This window comes from Maniola hyperantus, chromosome 24, assembly GCF_902806685.2.
Source record: "Maniola hyperantus chromosome 24, iAphHyp1.2, whole genome shotgun sequence".
NCBI classification, from domain to species: domain Eukaryota; kingdom Metazoa; phylum Arthropoda; class Insecta; order Lepidoptera; family Nymphalidae; genus Maniola; species Maniola hyperantus.
In genome coordinates, this window is record NC_048559.1 from 9,337,703 (window position 1) to 9,360,157 (window position 22,455).

Consider the following 22,455-nt stretch of genomic DNA (forward strand, 5'->3'; position numbering starts at 1 on the left):
GCATCCCAAGGTAAGATCGCTCGACTCGGTTGACGGTGTGTTGTGAGGAACAAAGAGACAATGATGTGAACATGGCGAGACTGTACCGCGCCCCGCTTCGGGAGACCAGGCTGAGGCACTCCTACTTCCGCGTGAAGTACCTCGGCAGAGGCTTCCCTCAGCACCTGAGGCATCCCAAGGTAAGATCGCTCGACTCGGTTGACGGTGTGTTGTGAGGAACAAAGAGACAATGATGTGAACATGGCGAGACTGTACCGCGCCCCGCTTCGGGAGACCAGGCTGAGGCACTCCTACTTCCGCGTGAAGTACCTCGGCAGAGGCTTCCCTCAGCACCTGAGGCATCCCAAGGTAAGATCGCTCGACTCGGTTGACGGTGTGTTGTGAGGAACAAAGAGACAATGATGTGAACATGGCGAGACTGTACCGCGCCCCGCTTCGGGAGACCAGGCTGAGGCACTCCTACTTCCGCGTGAAGTACCTCGGCAGAGGCTTCCCTCAGCACCTGAGGCATCCCAAGGTAAGATCGCTCGACTCGGTTGACGGTGTGTTGTGAGGAACAAAGAGACAATGATGTGACATGGCGATGTGGGCAGGGCTTCGTGCACCGCGGCAACGAGTGCGACATGCTGCACAGCTTCAAGGAGCGCATGCTGGACGAGTGGCCCGAGGCCGAGGTGCTGCTCAAGCTGGACGAGCCGGGCGAGGACATCACCGAGTCGGACGGCCAGTGTATCCTTTCACAACGACGTTGTTGCACGGCTCATCTATACATAAATAAAAATACTTGTCCTAACTGACTGACTGATTTATCATCGCACACGCAGTCTAAACCGCTGGGGTTAGAAATCGTTTCATCACGTAGGCGCTCACTAAGAAAGGATTTTTAGCACCTCTAAGGAGATTGAATAGGGGGTTAAAATTTGTCTTTGTACGAGTTTCATTTTTCACAAAATATTCATTGAAATTAGTATTTGGGTTTTCGGGCAAAGAGTAAAAAGTACATGTTTTAGGGTTTTTGAAAATTCTACCCTCACTGATTTCCCGACATTCCACTCCAAACTAAGCCGGTCTATACATTTTCAGAATCTACACAATAAGACTTAATTTGATTCTAAACTCGATGGATTTATCCTAACTTTACTTTTTGTCTTTTTATTTATTCATCATTACTGCCATATTGAATTTATCATGAAGTCACTCAGCGTACAACATATTATTATGCACATTAAAAAAATGACCTGATACTTACGATTTTACTATTTTTTTAAATAGACACGACAATTTTGTAGACGTGTGTCCTTATGCTGTCTTAAGAATGTATATAATTTGCCATTTATCTGGAGGCAATATAAACATCCAAATTCCATGCAAGCACCAGCCCAGTGGTATTGCCTTAGCGACGTACACAGACCTACAAATCAACGCGGTGACGCCGGTGATGGCGGACACGTGGCAGTGGCTGCTCAGCAAGACTGTCGACGACCGCATCCTGCGCTACTACGAGCAGAACAACGTCAGCAAGTTTGTGTACTCCAGGCCTTTCCACAGAGCCGGTGAGGCGCCATTTGTGTTGAACGACACATACTTACACGATATAATTGTATTTATGCATGCTGCGTGGATAGACAAATGAACACCCGTACATACATAAATGTGACCTACATTGACCATCATGACACCAACCTTTACACATGTCTGCATACTAAAGTATCACGACTCGTTTGCTCGCTGCGTTCCCGTGCGTCGTATCAACACTCATTTACCGAAGTGCATATTTGCAGAGGACTCGATAGTCACCAGCGACTCCAAAGACGACGTGTCCGGAGCGAACGAGTTCGCGACGCGCTGGCTCGACAGAACAGAGTTGGAAATTAGCGACACTTTGCCCGGTGAGTGTTTATTCCTTAATGTGTCACCAAAGTGGGTCGTTGGGAGTTTTATTATGTACCTTTATTGTTATAAATTGCTAATTGAAACAGATTCAGATGATGAGTGAAACTTCGCAGTGTGAGATGAATTTTTACATCTTTTGTTCTTCTCCAGTTTTGGAAGTTGGCCATCCATCATGTCATATAATATTAAATTCTCAGATGTTCTTAAGCCACGACTTTCTTCTTTCTTCTGCCGAGGCCTCTCTTTCCCTCAATTTTGTCCATCATAATGATCTGAAGATGTTATCGATAAAGGCTGAGAACATGTCCCAGGTTTTTTTTTTTTTGGGCGCGAACCCAGAAGATGCAGGTTCGATTCTTGCCGGTCACGCAATTTTTGATATGTATTTAAAAAAAAAATATTTAGTAATTTCCTATTTTTTAGTAAGTGTAGGTAAACACTAAAAAAAATTATAAAAAAATACTTTTTGCGATTGTTTCTTATTTACTGGATTTTTCGAAGGTTTTTTTTTTAATGTGAGTATCCTCGATAAATCGAGGTATAAATTGAAGTCTTAAAATTTTCATTTTATTTGATTTTATCCAGGCATCCTCCGATGGTTCCCGATAGTCTCCAGCCGGAGCTACCCAGTGTGTCCGCTGGAGGTGGCCGTGGAAACCATGGCGCGAACCAACACTGACCTGAAGACCATAATCCTGGAGGCGCGGCCGCCCAGCGCGCCGCTACACCCTCTAACGCTGAAACTGCAAGGTCAGTGACCGAGTTCCTGAGTGACGCAAATTGTTGTCCGCCGTCTGATGATACTCTATGAGGAACTCCAAATATCACAACGATTAACACTATTCATATTGTGCACTTTAATAAATCCTAATATTATAAAACTTGAAAGAAAAAAAATTACAATTATGTTTATTATACTCGTCATTTATAGATTTGTACAAAATAAGGCTTAAATAATATGTTTGACGATCAGGTATCTTGGACTCGGCGGTGCAAGGCGGGCTGGTGAACTACGAGCTCGCGTTCCTGACACCCGAGTACGAGGCGCGGCACCCCGAGCACGCGGCGCTGCTGCAGCAGCTGCGCGACCACATTGCCGACCAGGTGCCGCTGCTCAAGTTCGGTACGTTACCCAATCTCTTCTGTCTCTTGATTGACAAACTTGCGCGCTAAGCTTTCCGTTTGCACCAGGTCTGGACGTGCTGGTGGCGCGCTCGAAGCAGGCGTCGCTCAACGCGCACCTCACGGCGTGCTTCCGCCAGATGCAGCAGCACGTGCACCAGCGATACGGAAAACGGGTAACGATTCAAATCATTTTAATGAGTTAACAAAAACTGAAAAAGTACCCCGAAAATGTAGAAAATAAATAAATATATAAAATAAAATGTTTTTATTTCGACCAACAAAAGGATCATATTGGTGTTAGTAATTACACGAAACTTAAACCTGTTTGTTAGTAAAATATCTATAACTATTTAAATTAGGACAGGATCGATTTCGAATTTTTTTTTAATGTATTCGGCATTTTACAGCCGAGACTGGGTATTATTTCGTAATCAGCATCCCAAAATACACTAAAACTATCACCTATGTTTTTAAACGAAAGTTGAGGAGGGTGATGTTTTCAGGGTTCATGTATGCATGTATGTGAGTTGCTTTACAATACCATAACGCGTACATGTCCCTCGCATCTGCTACAGATGGGCGACTTCGAGACGGAGTCAATGCCGGAGGTGCAGCTGCGCGCCAACCTGCGCAAGAGCACGGACACCGAGGCCAGCACGCTCAGTAACAATCGAATTTCAGACATCTCCACCGGCAACGAGTAAGATCACTATTCTCTTTCCAAAATTACTGTTCTGTTATGTAAGCAGACTTTACAACAGCTCTTTTTAACATAAAAATCCGTCAACTAGTTACTGTGTACATTGTACATTATAGGTATACATTATAGGTGTACATTATAGGTATACATTATAGGTATACATTGTACTGGTGGTTATATCAGTTACCAATACTACCATTTTAGATAGACTAAGATTTTTAGCAAACAGAAGAATACAAGCTTATTCGAAAAGAGAGTCACTGTGTTGATCGTTATCATAATCCACTACAGGACCAATCCTAAACAACCATGCAAAATGTCAACAATAAACAACAAAATATGTGCTGAATGTTTTCCAGAGGACAGGTAGAATTGTAGACAAAAGGTTTGCATGAAAACAAAATCGTAAAATGTTGGCGGGGGACAGGGGAGAATGCTTAGTTGTGATTGGTGGACCTAAAAGTCACGTACTCAAGACAATGTGCGGAATGAGGGTACCGAACGAGCGTGCTGACTTTTATGCTAAGCAACTGCCTAAGCTTGGCGATCGGGGCTGTCCGGCCACTAGGCGTCTGTAGGCGGTGGTCTCCTGAACTGTTCATAGTCAACTTAATATTTACATAAATGTTCGTTTGCAGATCTACTCCCAACAAGACGAAGTTTGTCAGCGCTAAAATAAATTCAGCTTTAAGTAATTGGGCCAGGTAATAATATACAGTACCCGGCAAAAAATATTGTGCATCGACCTTTAGAAAGAGTCGCTCTCGTCTTTCGTTGACAGAGACGACGCTCTACGAAACTGCTATCTCTTTCTAAAGGTAGATGTACAATATTTTCTACCGGGTACTGTACACGTAAACAAATATATTTTATATTTTAATGGCATTAGGAGCAAACGTATTTTAAAGGAACTATCATTTGATGCATTTTTGTATTGTCAGGAACAGCACCAGCGGCACCTTACCGCCGAAGAAGCGCGGCAGAAAGGTGAATATACTTTTTTCATTGAATACATACTATTTAGGATTACACAGTACACTGCCAGACAAGGAGGCACATACAGTTTGCCTTACGATAGTCTAATATTTTAAATGCCGAGCATAGACTTTATTATTGAACTCCAAATTCCAACTTCTCAATCCTGATGCTGCAGAGTTTGTGCTTGATTGATATTGTAAGTGCTTGACAGCAATTTTATGATTGAACTTCATTTCTTTTCATTCCTGAATTATGTACTTCAAATAAATTTACTATAAACTATTGTAAACACAAATATCAAAACTTATATTGTAGGTAGTTTTGAGGTCGGCGCCAAACCAAAGAGGGAAAAACACTAGTAGATGACGGATTTGGCGCCTGACATCAAAAACTACCTACAACTCGTGGCAGTGTATTGTTACCTTTAAGTTGCTGGTTTCCTCTAGTCTTAGTGATGTTTTCTTCATTACTACACCATCCTTTACTCTCTTAATTAGTAAGTTACTCTAAATTATTTTACTGAAAGTTACATTTCAACTGATATATGCATTATGCTAAGCTGGGACCTTTTTCCGGGTCGTGCCACATAACACAGTTTATTTAGGCATTTCTTCCGCTCGAAGCATGTTGGTTTAATGCTCAACTGAAGGAAGCGCCGGGATAACAACTCTTAGGTAAACATGTGATGTGTGATACAATTTAAGAAATAAACCTTTTTCGTTCTTCTTTTTTTTCTTTTTTCAACTTCTTCCTTCAAAATTGTTGATAAATAACTTCAATTCAGATTGTGTTAGTGGTGGCAATAGCGGTAACGTTTGGTTTGTAGAGCGATGTGAGTTTACAGTCCAGCGCGAGCCAGTGGTACACGTCCGCCAACGGCGCCGGCCTGCCCGTGCACGCGCTCAACAGCTTCAACACGCTCAACACGCTCAACAACCTCAACAGCCTCAACAGCGCCATCAACAGCATCATGACGGGCGCGAACAGCACCGGCCTCAACAACGGCGCGCTGTGCAGCGTGCTGGACTCGCCTTCGTCTTCCCCTCTCCGGGAACTGAGGCAAGAGGTATGTTGAACATTTTCCTGATATGTACTTTGAAAATCGAAAATAAGTCGGAACCCGAAACAGATCCAAGAATAGTTTCGGCATATATCTGTTCTACCAGTGTTATCGAAATTTTTGAAAAAACTAATATTATATTCTCGTCTTAATAACATGGCTAACTTCTTCTAACAACAATATGGATTTCGCAGGAAATATAATACCACTACAGCAGCTGATGAGATTCACGTCACTCAATTTAAAACGGCTATCGATTTAAAAAAGGCTTTTGATACAGTAAGCCAAACTATCTTATTTCGTAATTATTTTGATATCACCGGCTCTGCACATTCATAATATACTCAAGTCATACTAAATAACCAGAAGTAAATAGTTAAAGTAAGAAATTTTGAAAGACATCCCGCAAAATTAAGTTATGGCGTACCACAAGGCCCCATTTTAGGGCCGTTACTATTCTTAGTCTACATAAGCAGTATAAAAATGTATAAAAGGAAAAGAAGACTGACTGATTGATTCATCTATCGACGCACAGCTCTAACTTCTGTACGGATCGGGTTGAAATTTGGCATGCAAATAGCGTATATGACTCAGACATCCCCTAAGAAAGGATTGTTGAAAATTCAGAAAAAATATATAGAAAAGCACCTTAAAAGCAAAATTTCACATTTAATAAGAACGTTAGGGTATTTGTGCACTCATCCGTGAGATCCCGGATACGAACCGAATACGGATGAGTGCACAAATGCCTTTACGTAAATTCTACGTAAGTTGATAAGCAGTTTATTCATAACAATTATTTTACTGAATCTGGATCTGTTCCTCTCCCAGCTGGTGACAGAGCGTCCGCTGCGCGCGGAGGCCGAGCGGCGCCTCTCGCAGCGCGCCAGCTTCATCACCTCCTCGGAGCCTCCCTCCAACAGAGACTCCCTAGGTAAGTGTTCCTCTCCCAGCTGGTGACAGAGCGTCCGCTGCGCGCGGAGGCCGAGCGGCGCCTCTCGCAGCGCGCCAGCTTCATCACCTCCTCGGAGCCTCCCTCCAACAGAGACTCCCTAGGTAAGTGTTCCTCTCCCAGCTGGTGACAGAGCGTCCGCTGCGCGCGGAGGCCGAGCGGCGCCTCTCGCAGCGCGCCAGCTTCATCACCTCCTCGGAGCCTCCCTCCAACAGAGACTCCCTAGGTAAGTGTTCCTCTCCCAGCTGGTGACAGAGCGTCCGCTGCGCGCGGAGGCCGAGCGGCGCCTCTCGCAGCGCGCCAGCTTCATCACCTCCTCGGAGCCTCCCTCCAACAGAGACTCCCTAGGTAAGTGTTCCTCTCCCAGCTGGTGACAGAGCGTCCGCTGCGCGCGGAGGCCGAGCGGCGCCTCTCGCAGCGCGCCAGCTTCATCACCTCCTCGGAGCCTCCCTCCAACAGAGACTCCCTAGGTAAGTGTTCCTCTCCCAGCTGGTGACAGAGCGTCCGCTGCGCGCGGAGGCCGAGCGGCGCCTCTCGCAGCGCGCCAGCTTCATCACCTCCTCGGAGCCTCCCTCCAACAGAGACTCCCTAGGTAAGTGTTCCTCTCCCAGCTGGTGACAGAGCGTCCGCTGCGCGCGGAGGCCGAGCGGCGCCTCTCGCAGCGCGCCAGCTTCATCACCTCCTCGGAGCCTCCCTCCAACAGAGACTCCCTAGGTAAGTGTTCCTCTCCCAGCTGGTGACAGAGCGTCCGCTGCGCGCGGAGGCCGAGCGGCGCCTCTCGCAGCGCGCCAGCTTCATCACCTCCTCGGAGCCTCCCTCCAACAGAGACTCCCTAGGTAAGTGTTCCTCTCCCAGCTGGTGACAGAGCGTCCGCTGCGCGCGGAGGCCGAGCGGCGCCTCTCGCAGCGCGCCAGCTTCATCACCTCCTCGGAGCCTCCCTCCAACAGAGACTCCCTAGGTAAGTGTTCCTCTCCCAGCTGGTGACAGAGCGTCCGCTGCGCGCGGAGGCCGAGCGGCGCCTCTCGCAGCGCGCCAGCTTCATCACCTCCTCGGAGCCTCCCTCCAACAGAGACTCCCTAGGTAAGTGTTCCTCTCCCAGCTGGTGACAGAGCGTCCGCTGCGCGCGGAGGCCGAGCGGCGCCTCTCGCAGCGCGCCAGCTTCATCACCTCCTCGGAGCCTCCCTCCAACAGAGACTCCCTAGGTAAGTGTTCCTCTCCCAGCTGGTGACAGAGCGTCCGCTGCGCGCGGAGGCCGAGCGGCGCCTCTCGCAGCGCGCCAGCTTCATCACCTCCTCGGAGCCTCCCTCCAACAGAGACTCCCTAGGTAAGTGTTCCTCTCCCAGCTGGTGACAGAGCGTCCGCTGCGCGCGGAGGCCGAGCGGCGCCTCTCGCAGCGCGCCAGCTTCATCACCTCCTCGGAGCCTCCCTCCAACAGAGACTCCCTAGGTAAGTGTTCCTCTCCCAGCTGGTGACAGAGCGTCCGCTGCGCGCGGAGGCCGAGCGGCGCCTCTCGCAGCGCGCCAGCTTCATCACCTCCTCGGAGCCTCCCTCCAACAGAGACTCCCTAGGTAAGTGTTCCTCTCCCAGCTGGTGACAGAGCGTCCGCTGCGCGCGGAGGCCGAGCGGCGCCTCTCGCAGCGCGCCAGCTTCATCACCTCCTCGGAGCCTCCCTCCAACAGAGACTCCCTAGGTAAGTGTTCCTCTCCCAGCTGGTGACAGAGCGTCCGCTGCGCGCGGAGGCCGAGCGGCGCCTCTCGCAGCGCGCCAGCTTCATCACCTCCTCGGAGCCTCCCTCCAACAGAGACTCCCTAGGTAAGTGTTCCTCTCCCAGCTGGTGACAGAGCGTCCGCTGCGCGCGGAGGCCGAGCGGCGCCTCTCGCAGCGCGCCAGCTTCATCACCTCCTCGGAGCCTCCCTCCAACAGAGACTCCCTAGGTAAGTGTTCCTCTCCCAGCTGGTGACAGAGCGTCCGCTGCGCGCGGAGGCCGAGCGGCGCCTCTCGCAGCGCGCCAGCTTCATCACCTCCTCGGAGCCTCCCTCCAACAGAGACTCCCTAGGTAAGTGTTCCTCTCCCAGCTGGTGACAGAGCGTCCGCTGCGCGCGGAGGCCGAGCGGCACCTCTCGCAGCGCGCCAGCTTCATCACCTCCTCGGAGCCTCCCTCCAACAGAGACTCCCTAGGTAAGTGTTCCTCTCCCAGCTGGTGACAGAGCGTCCGCTGCGCGCGGAGGCCGAGCGGCGCCTCTCGCAGCGCGCCAGCTTCATCACCTCCTCGGAGCCTCCCTCCAACAGAGACTCCCTAGGTAAGTGTTCCTCTCCCAGCTGGTGACAGAGCGTCCGCTGCGCGCGGAGGCCGAGCGGCGCCTCTCGCAGCGCGCCAGCTTCATCACCTCCTCGGAGCCTCCCTCCAACAGAGACTCCCTAGGTAAGTGTTCCTCTCCCAGCTGGTGACAGAGCGTCCGCTGCGCGCGGAGGCCGAGCGGCGCCTCTCGCAGCGCGCCAGCTTCATCACCTCCTCGGAGCCTCCCTCCAACAGAGACTCCCTAGGTAAGTGTTCCTCTCCCAGCTGGTGACAGAGCGTCCGCTGCGCGCGGAGGCCGAGCGGCGCCTCTCGCAGCGCGCCAGCTTCATCACCTCCTCGGAGCCTCCCTCCAACAGAGACTCCCTAGGTAAGTGTTCCTCTCCCAGCTGGTGACAGAGCGTCCGCTGCGCGCGGAGGCCGAGCGGCGCCTCTCGCAGCGCGCCAGCTTCATCACCTCCTCGGAGCCTCCCTCCAACAGAGACTCCCTAGGTAAGTGTTCCTCTCCCAGCTGGTGACAGAGCGTCCGCTGCGCGCGGAGGCCGAGCGGCGCCTCTCGCAGCGCGCCAGCTTCATCACCTCCTCGGAGCCTCCCTCCAACAGAGACTCCCTAGGTAAGTGTTCCTCTCCCAGCTGGTGACAGAGCGTCCGCTGCGCGCGGAGGCCGAGCGGCGCCTCTCGCAGCGCGCCAGCTTCATCACCTCCTCGGAGCCTCCCTCCAACAGAGACTCCCTAGGTAAGTGTTCCTCTCCCAGCTGGTGACAGAGCGTCCGCTGCGCGCGGAGGCCGAGCGGCGCCTCTCGCAGCGCGCCAGCTTCATCACCTCCTCGGAGCCTCCCTCCAACAGAGACTCCCTAGGTAAGTGTTCCTCTCCCAGCTGGTGACAGAGCGTCCGCTGCGCGCGGAGGCCGAGCGGCGCCTCTCGCAGCGCGCCAGCTTCATCACCTCCTCGGAGCCTCCCTCCAACAGAGACTCCCTAGGTAAGTGTTCCTCTCCCAGCTGGTGACAGAGCGTCCGCTGCGCGCGGAGGCCGAGCGGCGCCTCTCGCAGCGCGCCAGCTTCATCACCTCCTCGGAGCCTCCCTCCAACAGAGACTCCCTAGGTAAGTGTTCCTCTCCCAGCTGGTGACAGAGCGTCCGCTGCGCGCGGAGGCCGAGCGGCGCCTCTCGCAGCGCGCCAGCTTCATCACCTCCTCGGAGCCTCCCTCCAACAGAGACTCCCTAGGTAAGTGTTCCTCTCCCAGCTGGTGACAGAGCGTCCGCTGCGCGCGGAGGCCGAGCGGCGCCTCTCGCAGCGCGCCAGCTTCATCACCTCCTCGGAGCCTCCCTCCAACAGAGACTCCCTAGGTAAGTGTTCCTCTCCCAGCTGGTGACAGAGCGTCCGCTGCGCGCGGAGGCCGAGCGGCGCCTCTCGCAGCGCGCCAGCTTCATCACCTCCTCGGAGCCTCCCTCCAACAGAGACTCCCTAGGTAAGTGTTCCTCTCCCAGCTGGTGACAGAGCGTCCGCTGCGCGCGGAGGCCGAGCGGCGCCTCTCGCAGCGCGCCAGCTTCATCACCTCCTCGGAGCCTCCCTCCAACAGAGACTCCCTAGGTAAGTGTTCCTCTCCCAGCTGGTGACAGAGCGTCCGCTGCGCGCGGAGGCCGAGCGGCGCCTCTCGCAGCGCGCCAGCTTCATCACCTCCTCGGAGCCTCCCTCCAACAGAGACTCCCTAGGTAAGTGTTCCTCTCCCAGCTGGTGACAGAGCGTCCGCTGCGCGCGGAGGCCGAGCGGCGCCTCTCGCAGCGCGCCAGCTTCATCACCTCCTCGGAGCCTCCCTCCAACAGAGACTCCCTAGGTAAGTTGTACCGCCTCAAAATACTTCATGCTTTCCCAGCGACTCTTGTTACGACGCAGTAAAGCTTGACAAACGCCTCTCTCTACCGCCTCTCTTCCCCTCACCCCTCCCCCTCTCCTACCTCTCCCCCCTTCCCCTCTCCTTCTCTCTCTCTCGACATTGTAGGGGATTCAATCTGGAGACGCCAGAGTTGTATAACTATGTTATACCCTTGGGTCACGTGACCCCGTGAGTTCGGCCCAGGCTGGTACCGCCCCCAGTCAGACTGTCAGAGTCAACACTGACTTTTCAGCAGCAATTTTTTTCCAAATTGACTTTCATGTAGTCTAGGTACATATTAAAAATATGTTTTCTTATTGTAACAGCTGGCCATCATATGTCATCATAGAATCTATAATATATCTCCATCAATGCCGTTTGTAGGAACGACGGACTCCAACCAGGAGGACGAGGAGCCCCCGCCGCTGCCGCAGAAGCAGTCCCAGCGCGGCGCCGAGCTCGACGCCGACAACAACAACGCGGAGCCCACGCCCACCCCCACCCCCACGCCCACGCGCTACAACTACGACCTGGTGGTGTCGCCGCGCAACTCGTACCTGTACCAGTCTCGACGACGCAACACGTGCGACAAGCTGCCGCCCAGCTGCGAGAAGGCGCCCACGCCGCCGCCCAAGAAGCGCAACCAGAACAACGCCTAAACCAACCACAGCACACTCGCCTGAAGCGAAGCTTCTTACGCGTCCGTACTATAGTCCGTACCCATAGTACAAAATGCGAGAGAGTGTTTGTTTACTCGATTGTCCTTCAGTCACGTGACACGTCACAACGGTGCAACGGATTGACGTGATTGTTTGCACGGGTATAGATAAAGACCTGGAGAGTGACATAGGCTACTTTTTATCCCGGAAAATTAAAGAGTTCCCACGGGAGTTTACAAAACCTAAATCCACGAAAACAATCGTGAACATCATCTAGTACCATCCTATGTACCCAAAAAAACTACTTAATCAAAATTCGATACTTAACCAGTTTGTTTAAAAAATTAAATCGAGTGTCCATATATCCTTAAAAATAGCAATAATTGGTGTCGTGTGTCCGCACATTTATTAAAAGTTGTATTGTATTTTTGTTTTGAACCCAAAGCTTGACTGCTGAGCTGAGGAGCCGACCGCAATGCAGTTCCTTGCTCCATCCAATACACCGCAATGCAGTTCCTTGCTCCATCCAATACACCGCAATGCAGTTCCTTGCTCCATCCAATACACCGCAATGCAGTTCCTTGCTCCATTCAATACACCGCAATGCAGTTCCTTGCTCCATCCAATACACCGCAATGCAGTTCCTTGCTCCATCCAATACACCGCAATGCAGTTCCTTGCTCCATTCAATACACCGCAATGCAGTTCCTTGCTCCATTCAATACACCGCAATGCAGTTCCTTGCTCCATTCAATACACCGCAATGCAGTTCCTTGCTCCATCCAATACACCGCAATGCAGTTCCTTGCTCCATTCAATACACCGCAATGCAGTTCCTTGCTCCATCCAATACACCGCAATGCAGTTCCTTGCTCCATTCAATACACCGCAATGCAGTTCCTTGCTCCATCCAATACACCGCAATGCAGTTCCTTGCTCCATCCAATACACCGCAATGCAGTTCCTTGCTCCATTCAATACACCGCAATGCAGTTCCTTGCTCCATCCAATACACCGCAATGCAGTTCCTTGCTCCATTCAATACACCGCAATGCAGTTCCTTGCTCCATCCAATACACCGCAATGCAGTTCCTTGCTCCATTCAATACACCGCAATGCAGTTCCTTGCTCCATCCAATACACCGCAATGCAGTTCCTTGCTCCATTCAATACACCGCAATGCAGTTCCTTGCTCCATCCAATACACCGCAATGCAGTTCCTTGCTCCATCCAATACACCGCAATGCAGTTCCTTGCTCCATTCAATACACCGCAATGCAGTTCCTTGCTCCATCCAATACACCGCAATGCAGTTCCTTGCTCCATCCAATACACCGCAATGCAGTTCCTTGCTCCATTCAATACACCGCAATGCAGTTCCTTGCTCCATCCAATACACCGCAATGCAGTTCCTTGCTCCATTCAATACACCGCAATGCAGTTCCTTGCTCCATCCAATACACCGCAATGCAGTTCCTTGCTCCATTCAATACACCGCAATGCAGTTCCTTGCTCCATCCAATACACCGCAATGCAGTTCCTTGCTCCATTCAATACACCGCAATGCAGTTCCTTGCTCCATCCAATACACCGCAATGCAGTTCCTTGCTCCATCCAATACACCGCAATGCAGTTCCTTGCTCCATCCAATACACCGCAATGCAGTTCCTTGCTCCATTCAATACACCGCAATGCAGTTCCTTGCTCCATCCAATACACCGCAATGCAGTTCCTTGCTCCATTCAATACACCGCAATGCAGTTCCTTGCTTCATCCAATACACCGCAATGCAGTTCCTTGCTCCATTCAATACACCGCAATGCAGTTCCTTGCTCCATCCAATACACCGCAATGCAGTTCCTTGCTCCATTCAATACACCGCAATGCAGTTCCTTGCTCCATTCAATACACCGCAATGCAGTTCCTTGCTCCATTCAATACACCGCAATGCAGTTCCTTGCTCCATTCAATACACCGCAATGCAGTTCCTTGCTCCATTCAATACACCGCAATGCAGTTCCTTGCTCCATCCAATACACCGCAATGCAGTTCCTTGCTCCATCCAATACACCGCAATGCAGTTCCTTGCTCCATCAATACACCGCAATGCAGTTCCTTGCTCCATCCAATACACCGCAATGCAGTTCCTTGCTCCATCCAATACACCGCAATGCAGTTCCTTGCTCCATTCAATACACCGCAATGCAGTTCCTTGCTCCATCCAATACACCGCAATGCAGTTCCTTGCTCCATCCAATACACCGCAATGCAGTTCCTTGCTCCATCCAATACACCGCAATGCAGTTCCTTGCTCCATCCAATACACCGCAATGCAGTTCCTTGCTCCATTCAATACACCGCAATGCAGTTCCTTGCTCCATTCAATACACCGCAATGCAGTTCCTTGCTCCATTCAATACACCGCAATGCAGTTCCTTGCTCCATTCAATACACCGCAATGCAGTTCCTTGCTCCATTCAATACACCGCAATGCAGTTCCTTGCTCCATTCAATACACCGCAATGCAGTTCCTTGCTCCATTCAATACACCGCAATGCAGTTCCTTGCTCCATTCAATACACCGCAATGCAGTTCCTTGCTCCATTCAATACACCGCAATGCAGTTCCTTGCTCCATTCAATACACCGCAATGCAGTTCCTTGCTCCATTCAATACACCGCAATGCAGTTCCTTGCTCCATTCAATACACCGCAATGCAGTTCCTTGCTCCATTCAATACACCGCAATGCAGTTCCTTGCTCCATTCAATACACCGCAATGCAGTTCCTTGCTCCATTCAATACACCGCAATGCAGTTCCTTGCTCCATTCAATACACCGCAATGCAGTTCCTTGCTCCATTCCATACACCGCAATGCAGTTCCTTGCTCCATCCAATACACCGCAATGCAGTTCCTTGCTCCATTCAATACACCGCAATGCAGTTCCTTGCTCCATTCAATACACCGCAATGCAGTTCCTTGTTCCATTCAATACACCGCAATGCAGTTCCTTGCTCCATTCCATACACCGCAATGCAGTTCCTTGCTCCATTCAATACACCGCAATGCAGTTCCTTGCTCCATTCAATACACCGCAATGCAGTTCCTTGCTCCATTCAATAAACAAGTAATATTCATTTCAGTTCAATGTACCTACTATAATATTTATAGTTATAGCATTATATACAGGGTGTAATTAGATATGAAGACAGGTGATAGTACTCATGACCACTGACAAAATACCTTAAAAAATGCAAAGAAAAATAAAAAATCTGTATTTTTAAGGTTCGCAATGTATTGCAAAGAAAACATCTCGCTAACGCTGAGGTCAACGATCGTTGCGTAAATAGGTGACACGTTGTTGGCGAAGCATTGACCCTGAGTTTTGTACGCTATACATTGCAGGTTTGGAAAAACCTACAAATAGTTACTGGTATTGGATTGTGCTTAGGTAGCATTATACCTAATAGCGCTGTGTTAGCGAACGTTCTTGTTACACCCTGATTACCTGATGTATGATTACGTACCATCATTCCGACTAGCATTTTTATTTAAAGTCTTATATTGTCATCATATTTTATTTAAAGTCTTATATTATCATCATATTTTATTTAAAGTCTTATATTATCATCATATTTTTATTTAAAGTCTTATATTATCATCATATTTTATTTAAAGTCTTATATTATCATCATATTTTTATTTAAAGTCTTATATTATCATCATATTTTATTTAAAGTCTTATATTATCATCATATTTTTATTTAAAGTCTTATATTATCATCATATTTTTATTTAAAGTCTTATATTATCATCATATTTTTATTTAAAGTCTTATATTATCATCATATTTTTTTTAAAGTCTTATATTATCATCATATTTTATTTAAAGTCTTATATTATCATCATATTTTTATTTAAAGTCTTATATTATCATCATATTTTTATTTAAAGTCTTATATTATCATCATATTTTTTTTAAAGTCTTATATTATCATCATATTTTCTACAATATATAATAAATTGAATGCTTTAAAACAGTCTTCCTTGAATCTAAACGGAGGATATGGCTCGTGCCGAACGTTATTATTGTTATCTTCTTTAAGAAAAACTTAGCGTCTAATATTATTGTATTTAAGGAAATTATATTCGAGTCAAATGGAAAAATCCCGTTTATTTTGTTTAAAATAAAATCAAAGTATACGTATAATATCCAAAAATATATAGTGCCATAATAATTTGTTATAGTCAGTAAAAAGTTACCACCTTATCTCTCGTAATCTACACTTAGTTTGACAGAACACTGATATTTGTTTTTTCAAATTGTGTTGTTTCATCTGTGTATAATGCGTAAACATTGAGAAAGGACTCGCCATATACGCTCTGTGTCAACTGTCATATCAAAAGTATAGTCCCTACAAAATGACTTCTCACGTGTCATTTTAACTGTATCGGTCGTGTCAAAAATACGGTGCACCTTTAAAATAAGGACTAAAATCGTACTTTTGACATGACAATTGACATATAAAGTTAAAATGCAGCGTGAGAAGTCATTTTGTAAGCATAATATTTAACGCACATTTGACTACCTTTTGACATGACCCAACACTGAACTGTTTTTGGCATTTTGAAAAAGTCCCAATTTTTTAATATTTTGATTTGAGTTTCGCTTTTTTACGAAGCGCTTCAGAGTTTGGAGGACTAGTGCCTTATTTTAGAAGAAGTATTCAGGTCGCGCCTCGACTGACACTCGTTTGACGACATGTGACTATCTGTCAGTGTTAACGACGGAGCACAGTTGTAGACTGTAGAGCTGTAGAGCTGTAGAGCTGTAGAGCTGTAGAGCTGTAGAGCTGTGTTGCTCAACGCAACGCTCTAGCGAATGTATCAAACCCTATGATAATTATATAATACGTACATAATTATATGAACATAATAATGTCACCTATAGACTTAAAAGTAGGACGTTAGTAGAGCGGTATCTCGCCTACTCTCGTGTGTTGTTATCTCCTATGAGTGAGATCATCACCGAGTACCTACTAATTATATACGTCACAATTGATGTCATCGATCAAACCAGTCCTTAGTGTGGACGCGACCTTTTAATTTTAATTGTAAGCATATCAAAGATAATGTAAATTATTTTCCAAAAGATATTTTATACGTTTTTTTAGTATTTTAGTGCACTGTAGATATTATATTGTGGGCGGCGTCTTCGTAGTTCGGTACTCGATAATGGCCGACGCAGAACCACAGAACCACAGAACCACAGAACCACAGAACCACAGAACCACAGAACCACAGAACCACAGAACCCATCCATACTGGTGTAGTGAATGCGAAAGTGTCAACCGATTGACAAAACATACAGAGATAGCTTGCATCTCCAATGAGATGGATTTTTGGGCCCTGAAGATCAAAGCGTTCGCAGTTCTCACAGGATTTTTGAAAATTACACAGACGCAGATATCATACAATTCTAAATAAGTGAAGTAAAAAATATGGTATTTTCTATCAAACCACGAGCGTGTCGCAGATTCTCACCTGCCGGCGTCCTGTTCTCACCTGCCGGCGTCCTGTTCTCACCTGCCGGCGTCCTGTTCTCACCTGCCGGCGTTCTGTTCTCACCTGCCGGCGTCCTGTTCTCACCTGCCGGCGTCCTGTTCTCACCTGCCGGCGTCCTGTTCTCACCTGCCGGCGTCCTGTTCTCACCTGCCGGCGTCCTGTTCTCACCTGCCGGCGTTCTGTTCTCACCTGCCGGCGTCCTGTTCTCACCTGCCGGCGTCCTGTTCTCACCTGCCGGCGTCCTGTTCAAGGTTTCCAAAGAACGCATCCAATCCAATCCTGGCATCCAAATCAATGTAAATTAAACTGTTATATAATAGAAATACGTCTGTTTTTACTTTTTACAATAAAGCGCACAGATCTCATGAATAAAGAAAAACTTGTTTTAAAGTGGTACGAAGATGGCCGACCGATATTTAAATTGTACATTTAATTGTAGAAATTTAATACTATGACTAAAATGATATTATCACAAAAGCAAGACATTATTATTTTGACGTTGTTATCAAATGATGTTATTATCATATTGAAATGAATACTCTTTATACATGATTTAACCTTTCATTTATTCATCATTTCATTTTATTTATCGAGGCTCATACACATTTCGTAAAGCTACGCGTCCACTGGCTACTCAATATCGAGTTCCTCTAATTTATAAGATTTAAAATTCTAAATTTAAATATGCTGTAAGGGCCTGCGCACAACAGACGGAAACGTTTAAGTGCGGAAACCAGCCCAGAGCGAAGAAGAAGAAGGGCCTGCGCACACTGGACGACGGAACGGCAGAGGACTTTAAATTTATCAATTGAATTCAATATTTATTCAATCGAAATAAGGTAAAATTTCAATGCTCGGTGCTCCACAGAAAACTGCGCTGCCATGCTCCGAGGGCAATCACCGAGCATTGAAATATAATATACCTTATTTCGATTAAATAAATATTAAAATCAATTGATAAATTTAGAATCCTCTGCCGTCCCGTCCTCCAATGTGGGCAGGCCCTAGGGGCCCGTTCAGAGACCAGCGCGAAGAACAGAGAAAATATTTTGAACGTATTTAAAATTGAGTTTTAAAATTGAAATAAGGAAAATAAAAGAAAATATGAAGGTAAACTACATTATTGTTTTGTTTAGTGATAGGACGATGTTCGAGCATCCTCTTGTCAATGTAAAAATATACCTTATTTCAATGTCCTAAAACTCAATTTGAAATACGATCAGTTGTTCTCTCTGCGCCGATCTATTCGAATGGGCCCTAATGATTAATTATTATTTATCTAATATCACAAAACGTACTTATTTCACGCGCAGTTACATTAGACTAAGAGCCAGCGCATGCCAGACCTTCGTTATTTTTATAAAAGCTTAAATTTTCTCTGCGTATAATCCCCCATACAGACTATGAAGTTTGGATCATGGTGGTTTTAGAAGAAAAGTTAGTTTTAGTTAAAGGTGTAAAAAATCTTTTCAAAGTATTAAGTCCATTTTTTTTTTCTTCGGAATTTATTCGAAAGCACGTCACGCATTGCCGATTGCGACACACTTAGTATCGTGGCAATCCCCTGCCAGACACCCTTAAATATTAAAGTGTAAATGCTAATCTTTCCTCCCTGTGTTGGGCGCAGAGAAACTTTCAGCTTTTATGAAATAACGAAGATCTGGCATACGCTGGCTCTCTCTCTCTCTACATAATTTCCTTCTTCAGATTGAATGAAACAAACTGGCGCAGTGGACGGTGGACGGGTAGCTTAACTCCGCTTCAGTATTGTCAGAATATTTTGTTGTGTATAACATATTTATATAACACCATGTATATAAATTATTATAAATAATTGTTATTTTAATGAAAGTTTTTAAATCTTTTAATGATATAGAGTTTTGTTGTTTTTATTTATTTCCCTTTGTCGCCACTCGGCCAAGGTTATGTTGATAGCTGATGTATATTGTATACCTACATGACGTCACCAATAGACAATGAGCATTCATTACACTTTCCAATTGTCTTTCAGCCGCAGATTGACGGCCCTCACTAATACAAGATACTCGCTGTTTACACCATTTTGTAGGTAGGTGTAGTACGCGACAGATTGAGAGGCCTGGGGTGTGAGGCCTGTCGCGTGCTATAGCAGTCGGGGTGTGAGGCCTGTCGCGTGCTATAGCAGTCGGGGTGTGAGGCCTGTCGCGTGCTATAGCAGTCGGGGTGTGAGGCCTGTCGCGTGCTATAGCAGTCGGGGTGTGAGGCCTGTCGCGTGCTATAGCAGTCGGGGTGTGAGGCCTGTCGCGTGCTATAGCAGTCGGGGTGTGAGGCCTGTCGCGTGCTATAGCAGTCGGGGTGTGAGGCCTGTCGCGTGCTATAGCAGTCGGGGTGTGAGGCCTGTCGCGTGCTATAGCAGTCGGGGTGTGAGGCCTGTCGCGTGCTATAGCAGTCGGGGTGTGAGGCCTGTCGCGTGCTATAGCAGTCGGGGTGTGAGGCCTGTCGCGTGCTATAGCAGTCGGGGTGTGAGGCCTGTCGCGTGCTATAGCAGTCGGGGTGTGAGGCCTGTCGCGTGCTATAGCAGTCGGGGTGTGAGGCCTGTCGCGTGCTATAGCAGTCGGGGTGTGAGGCCTGTCGCGTGCTATAGCAGTCCACATTTGCTCATTTTATCATCGTAAAAAACTACAGAGTAGATAATATTTGGGCAAGTGACGCTGTCTGTATATAGTGTAGGTATATAGTGTAGTGTATATAAACGCGAACACTAATTTAGATCTGGGCCTTCGCCCACAAAGATTAAATGAATAGCTAATAAGTATATAAAAAACCCAGTAAAGTGCGATTCAGACTCTCCCACCGAGGGTTCCGTAGCTTAGGTAGGAAAGAAATAAGTAGTTAAGTAAATTGATTCATCATCATCGTCAGCTATGTGGACGTCTGCAACACAAGATGCTGTAAGTTTCCAAGTTCACTCTGCCCGTAATCGAACTCGCGACCTCCCAGCGCAGCGCCTCACCACTACGCCATGAAAGCCGTCAAAAGTATCATCAGCATCACCGGCTCACTACTGAGAACAGGTCTCTCGGGATGACAAGGATTTAATTTAAGCCATAGTCCGCCACGCTGACCAAGTGCGGTTCGGCAGATTTCGCACACCTTTGGGATCATTATAGAGAACTCTCAGGCATGCAGGTTTTCTCACGATGTTTTTCTTCACCGTTAAACATCGAACCTCTGACCTCCCGAATAGGAAGTGGACGTCTAACCACTAGGACGTCTTAATCACGGCTCGTTAAAAGTATATTGCCGATAAAAGAAAAAACCGGCCAAGTGCGAGTCAGACTCGAGCGCCGAGGGTTCCGCTTGCAGTCGTAAATTTTCGACATTTTGTCTGTTTTTTTTTATATTAGCCATGTTAAATGACTAATCCCTTTCCTCTCCAACTAAGCGTCAAGCTTGTGCTAGGAGTAGGTACGACAATAGTGCAACGGGCGGGGTTTGAACCGTCGACCTTTCGGTTTTCAGTCCACTCCTTTACCTGTTGAGCTATTGAGGCTTATGTATGTATTTCATTTCATGAGAACTATGGCGAAATGTGCAATGGGAATGGCGGTAGGTACTTACCCGCTATAGCGGCACCCGACAATTGCAGCAGAACACACGGACACCCTGACTGTTGTTATACTGTATAACTGAGCAGTAGGTAACTAGCAGCACAACGCAACACGGGCGTCAGGCGTCAGGCGTGGTGACGGTGACGCGCGCGACACTGCAGCAGGGGCCTGTCGGTATCCAGCCTAGCGGCAAAGCCGAGCCGCCAAGCGATTTAGCGTACCAGAACGTGTACAAACCGAAACCACACTCATTTCAAGTTAGCTCGCTTCCATCTTAGACTGCACCATGACTTCCCATCAATGAAAGAAAGAAAGAAAAGACGTTTATATACAAAACTGTGGCACACTTCACATCGTAGAACTAAGAGCTGGTTAGTCCGGCGCTTCTTCCAGCCGAGCAATGGAGATCCACACCCTCAGTGAAGGGCTAACTATCAGCAATATCCGCGGAGTCGGCTGTCAGGCCCCGCGTCCGTGAGCACGCCCACAGAGAAGCGCACTCTCGTTGTTGTGTAGGTACGTTGTGAGGTACGTACTCAACAAGAACCGGGATCGTGTGCACTTTGCTTATGACTGTATCGTCAAAAGTCGGTTAACTATTTTTAGGACTAACTGTAGGAAAAATACTGGTCAAGTGCGAGTCGGGCGCACGCGAAGGGTTTCGTACCACCAACAAATAATGTTTCATTTTTTTGTGATGTAACCACAAATTGAAGGTTTTGGGATTTTAGCGTTTACTTACTTGTGCTATAAACATTACTTACTTGTGCTATAAACATTACTTACTTGTGCTATAAACATTACTTACTTGTGCTATAAACATTACTTGTGCTATAAACATTACTTACTTGTGCTATAAACATTACTTACTTGTGCTATAAATATGAGGATATTTTACTATCGGTGTAATTACCTAAGTAGACCATCTGTTCCATACTTTCAATATTATGTGAAAGTGTGTCTGTCGGTCTGTCTGTCTCTCCGGCCCAATTTGGTACAGTTTGTTTACATCCCGGGGACGGACCTAGGCTACTGTTTTTCCTGGAAAATCAAAGAGTTCCACGCGGAAGTACTTAGTTATCTCTTCGCAAGTTGGCACATCGTCTGCAGGGGCCTACTACTTAGCAGTAAGGCTTCGGAGGTTCCGTGTTCGATCCCAGGTAGGTACGCATCTCGAACTTTTCGGAGTTAAGTCGCTAGATAGGTAGGTACCTACCTACTTATAATATGTGCGTTAATTGAAAATCACATAAAAACCTGCATGCTTGAGGGTTCTCCATATTTTATAATGGTGTCAAAGGTGTGTTAATTATACTATCAGCACTCGGCCAACATGGTAGACTAAGGCCTAAGCTGTCTCATTCTGAGAGGAAATCCGTGATCAGTAATGGGTTAAGAAATGATGATGGGTTGGGAGTTATCTATATGTATGTACTTAACGTGTGAGGTAGGTGCAGTCCACACGCCACAGAGGTGTGCGAACATGGCACCTACGAGCAGTAGGAACTTGCGCCGCCGCCATCCAGCGGCTCACGCAGACATCGATTGATATCGTCTGTCCACCTAGTGCGGTTTTCCAACGCTACGCTTCCCGGTTCGAGGTCGCCATTCTAGCACCTAGGGACCCCAACGTCTATCGGTGTGTTGAACTATGAGGACTGCCCATTGCCACTTCGCAACTCGCTGAGCTGTCGGTTACTCTGGTTCTCCCTCGGAGCGCCTCAGTCAGATGTACACAGGTACACGCGCGCGGAGAAACAACC

General features: G+C 47.5%; 1 protein-coding gene and 1 long non-coding RNA gene across 2 annotated transcripts in view; both read left to right on the forward strand.

The window, feature by feature from the left end:
- mbc (myoblast city) overlaps window positions 1–12,100 on the forward strand; it is a 46,928-nt gene extending 34,828 nt beyond the window's left edge. The window contains exons 28-39 of the mRNA XM_069506788.1: window positions 594–729; window positions 1,410–1,553; window positions 1,782–1,889; window positions 2,479–2,643; window positions 2,867–3,016; window positions 3,085–3,191; window positions 3,594–3,718; window positions 4,357–4,422; window positions 4,660–4,705; window positions 5,523–5,762; window positions 6,588–6,690; window positions 11,262–12,100. Coding sequence (XP_069362889.1) covers window positions 594–729; window positions 1,410–1,553; window positions 1,782–1,889; window positions 2,479–2,643; window positions 2,867–3,016; window positions 3,085–3,191; window positions 3,594–3,718; window positions 4,357–4,422; window positions 4,660–4,705; window positions 5,523–5,762; window positions 6,588–6,690; window positions 11,262–11,536 — 1,665 coding nt within the window. The 3' untranslated portion in view covers window positions 11,537–12,100. The remainder of the gene's footprint in view (window positions 1–593; window positions 730–1,409; window positions 1,554–1,781; window positions 1,890–2,478; window positions 2,644–2,866; window positions 3,017–3,084; window positions 3,192–3,593; window positions 3,719–4,356; window positions 4,423–4,659; window positions 4,706–5,522; window positions 5,763–6,587; window positions 6,691–11,261) is intronic.
- Window positions 12,101–14,293: 2,193 nt separating this feature from the next.
- LOC138404036 (uncharacterized) lies at window positions 14,294–18,979 on the forward strand. Its single transcript, XR_011238133.1, has 2 exons — window positions 14,294–17,094; window positions 17,354–18,979. It is a non-coding gene; the product is annotated as an uncharacterized lncRNA (long non-coding RNA).
- Window positions 18,980–22,455: the final 3,476 nt, after the last annotated feature.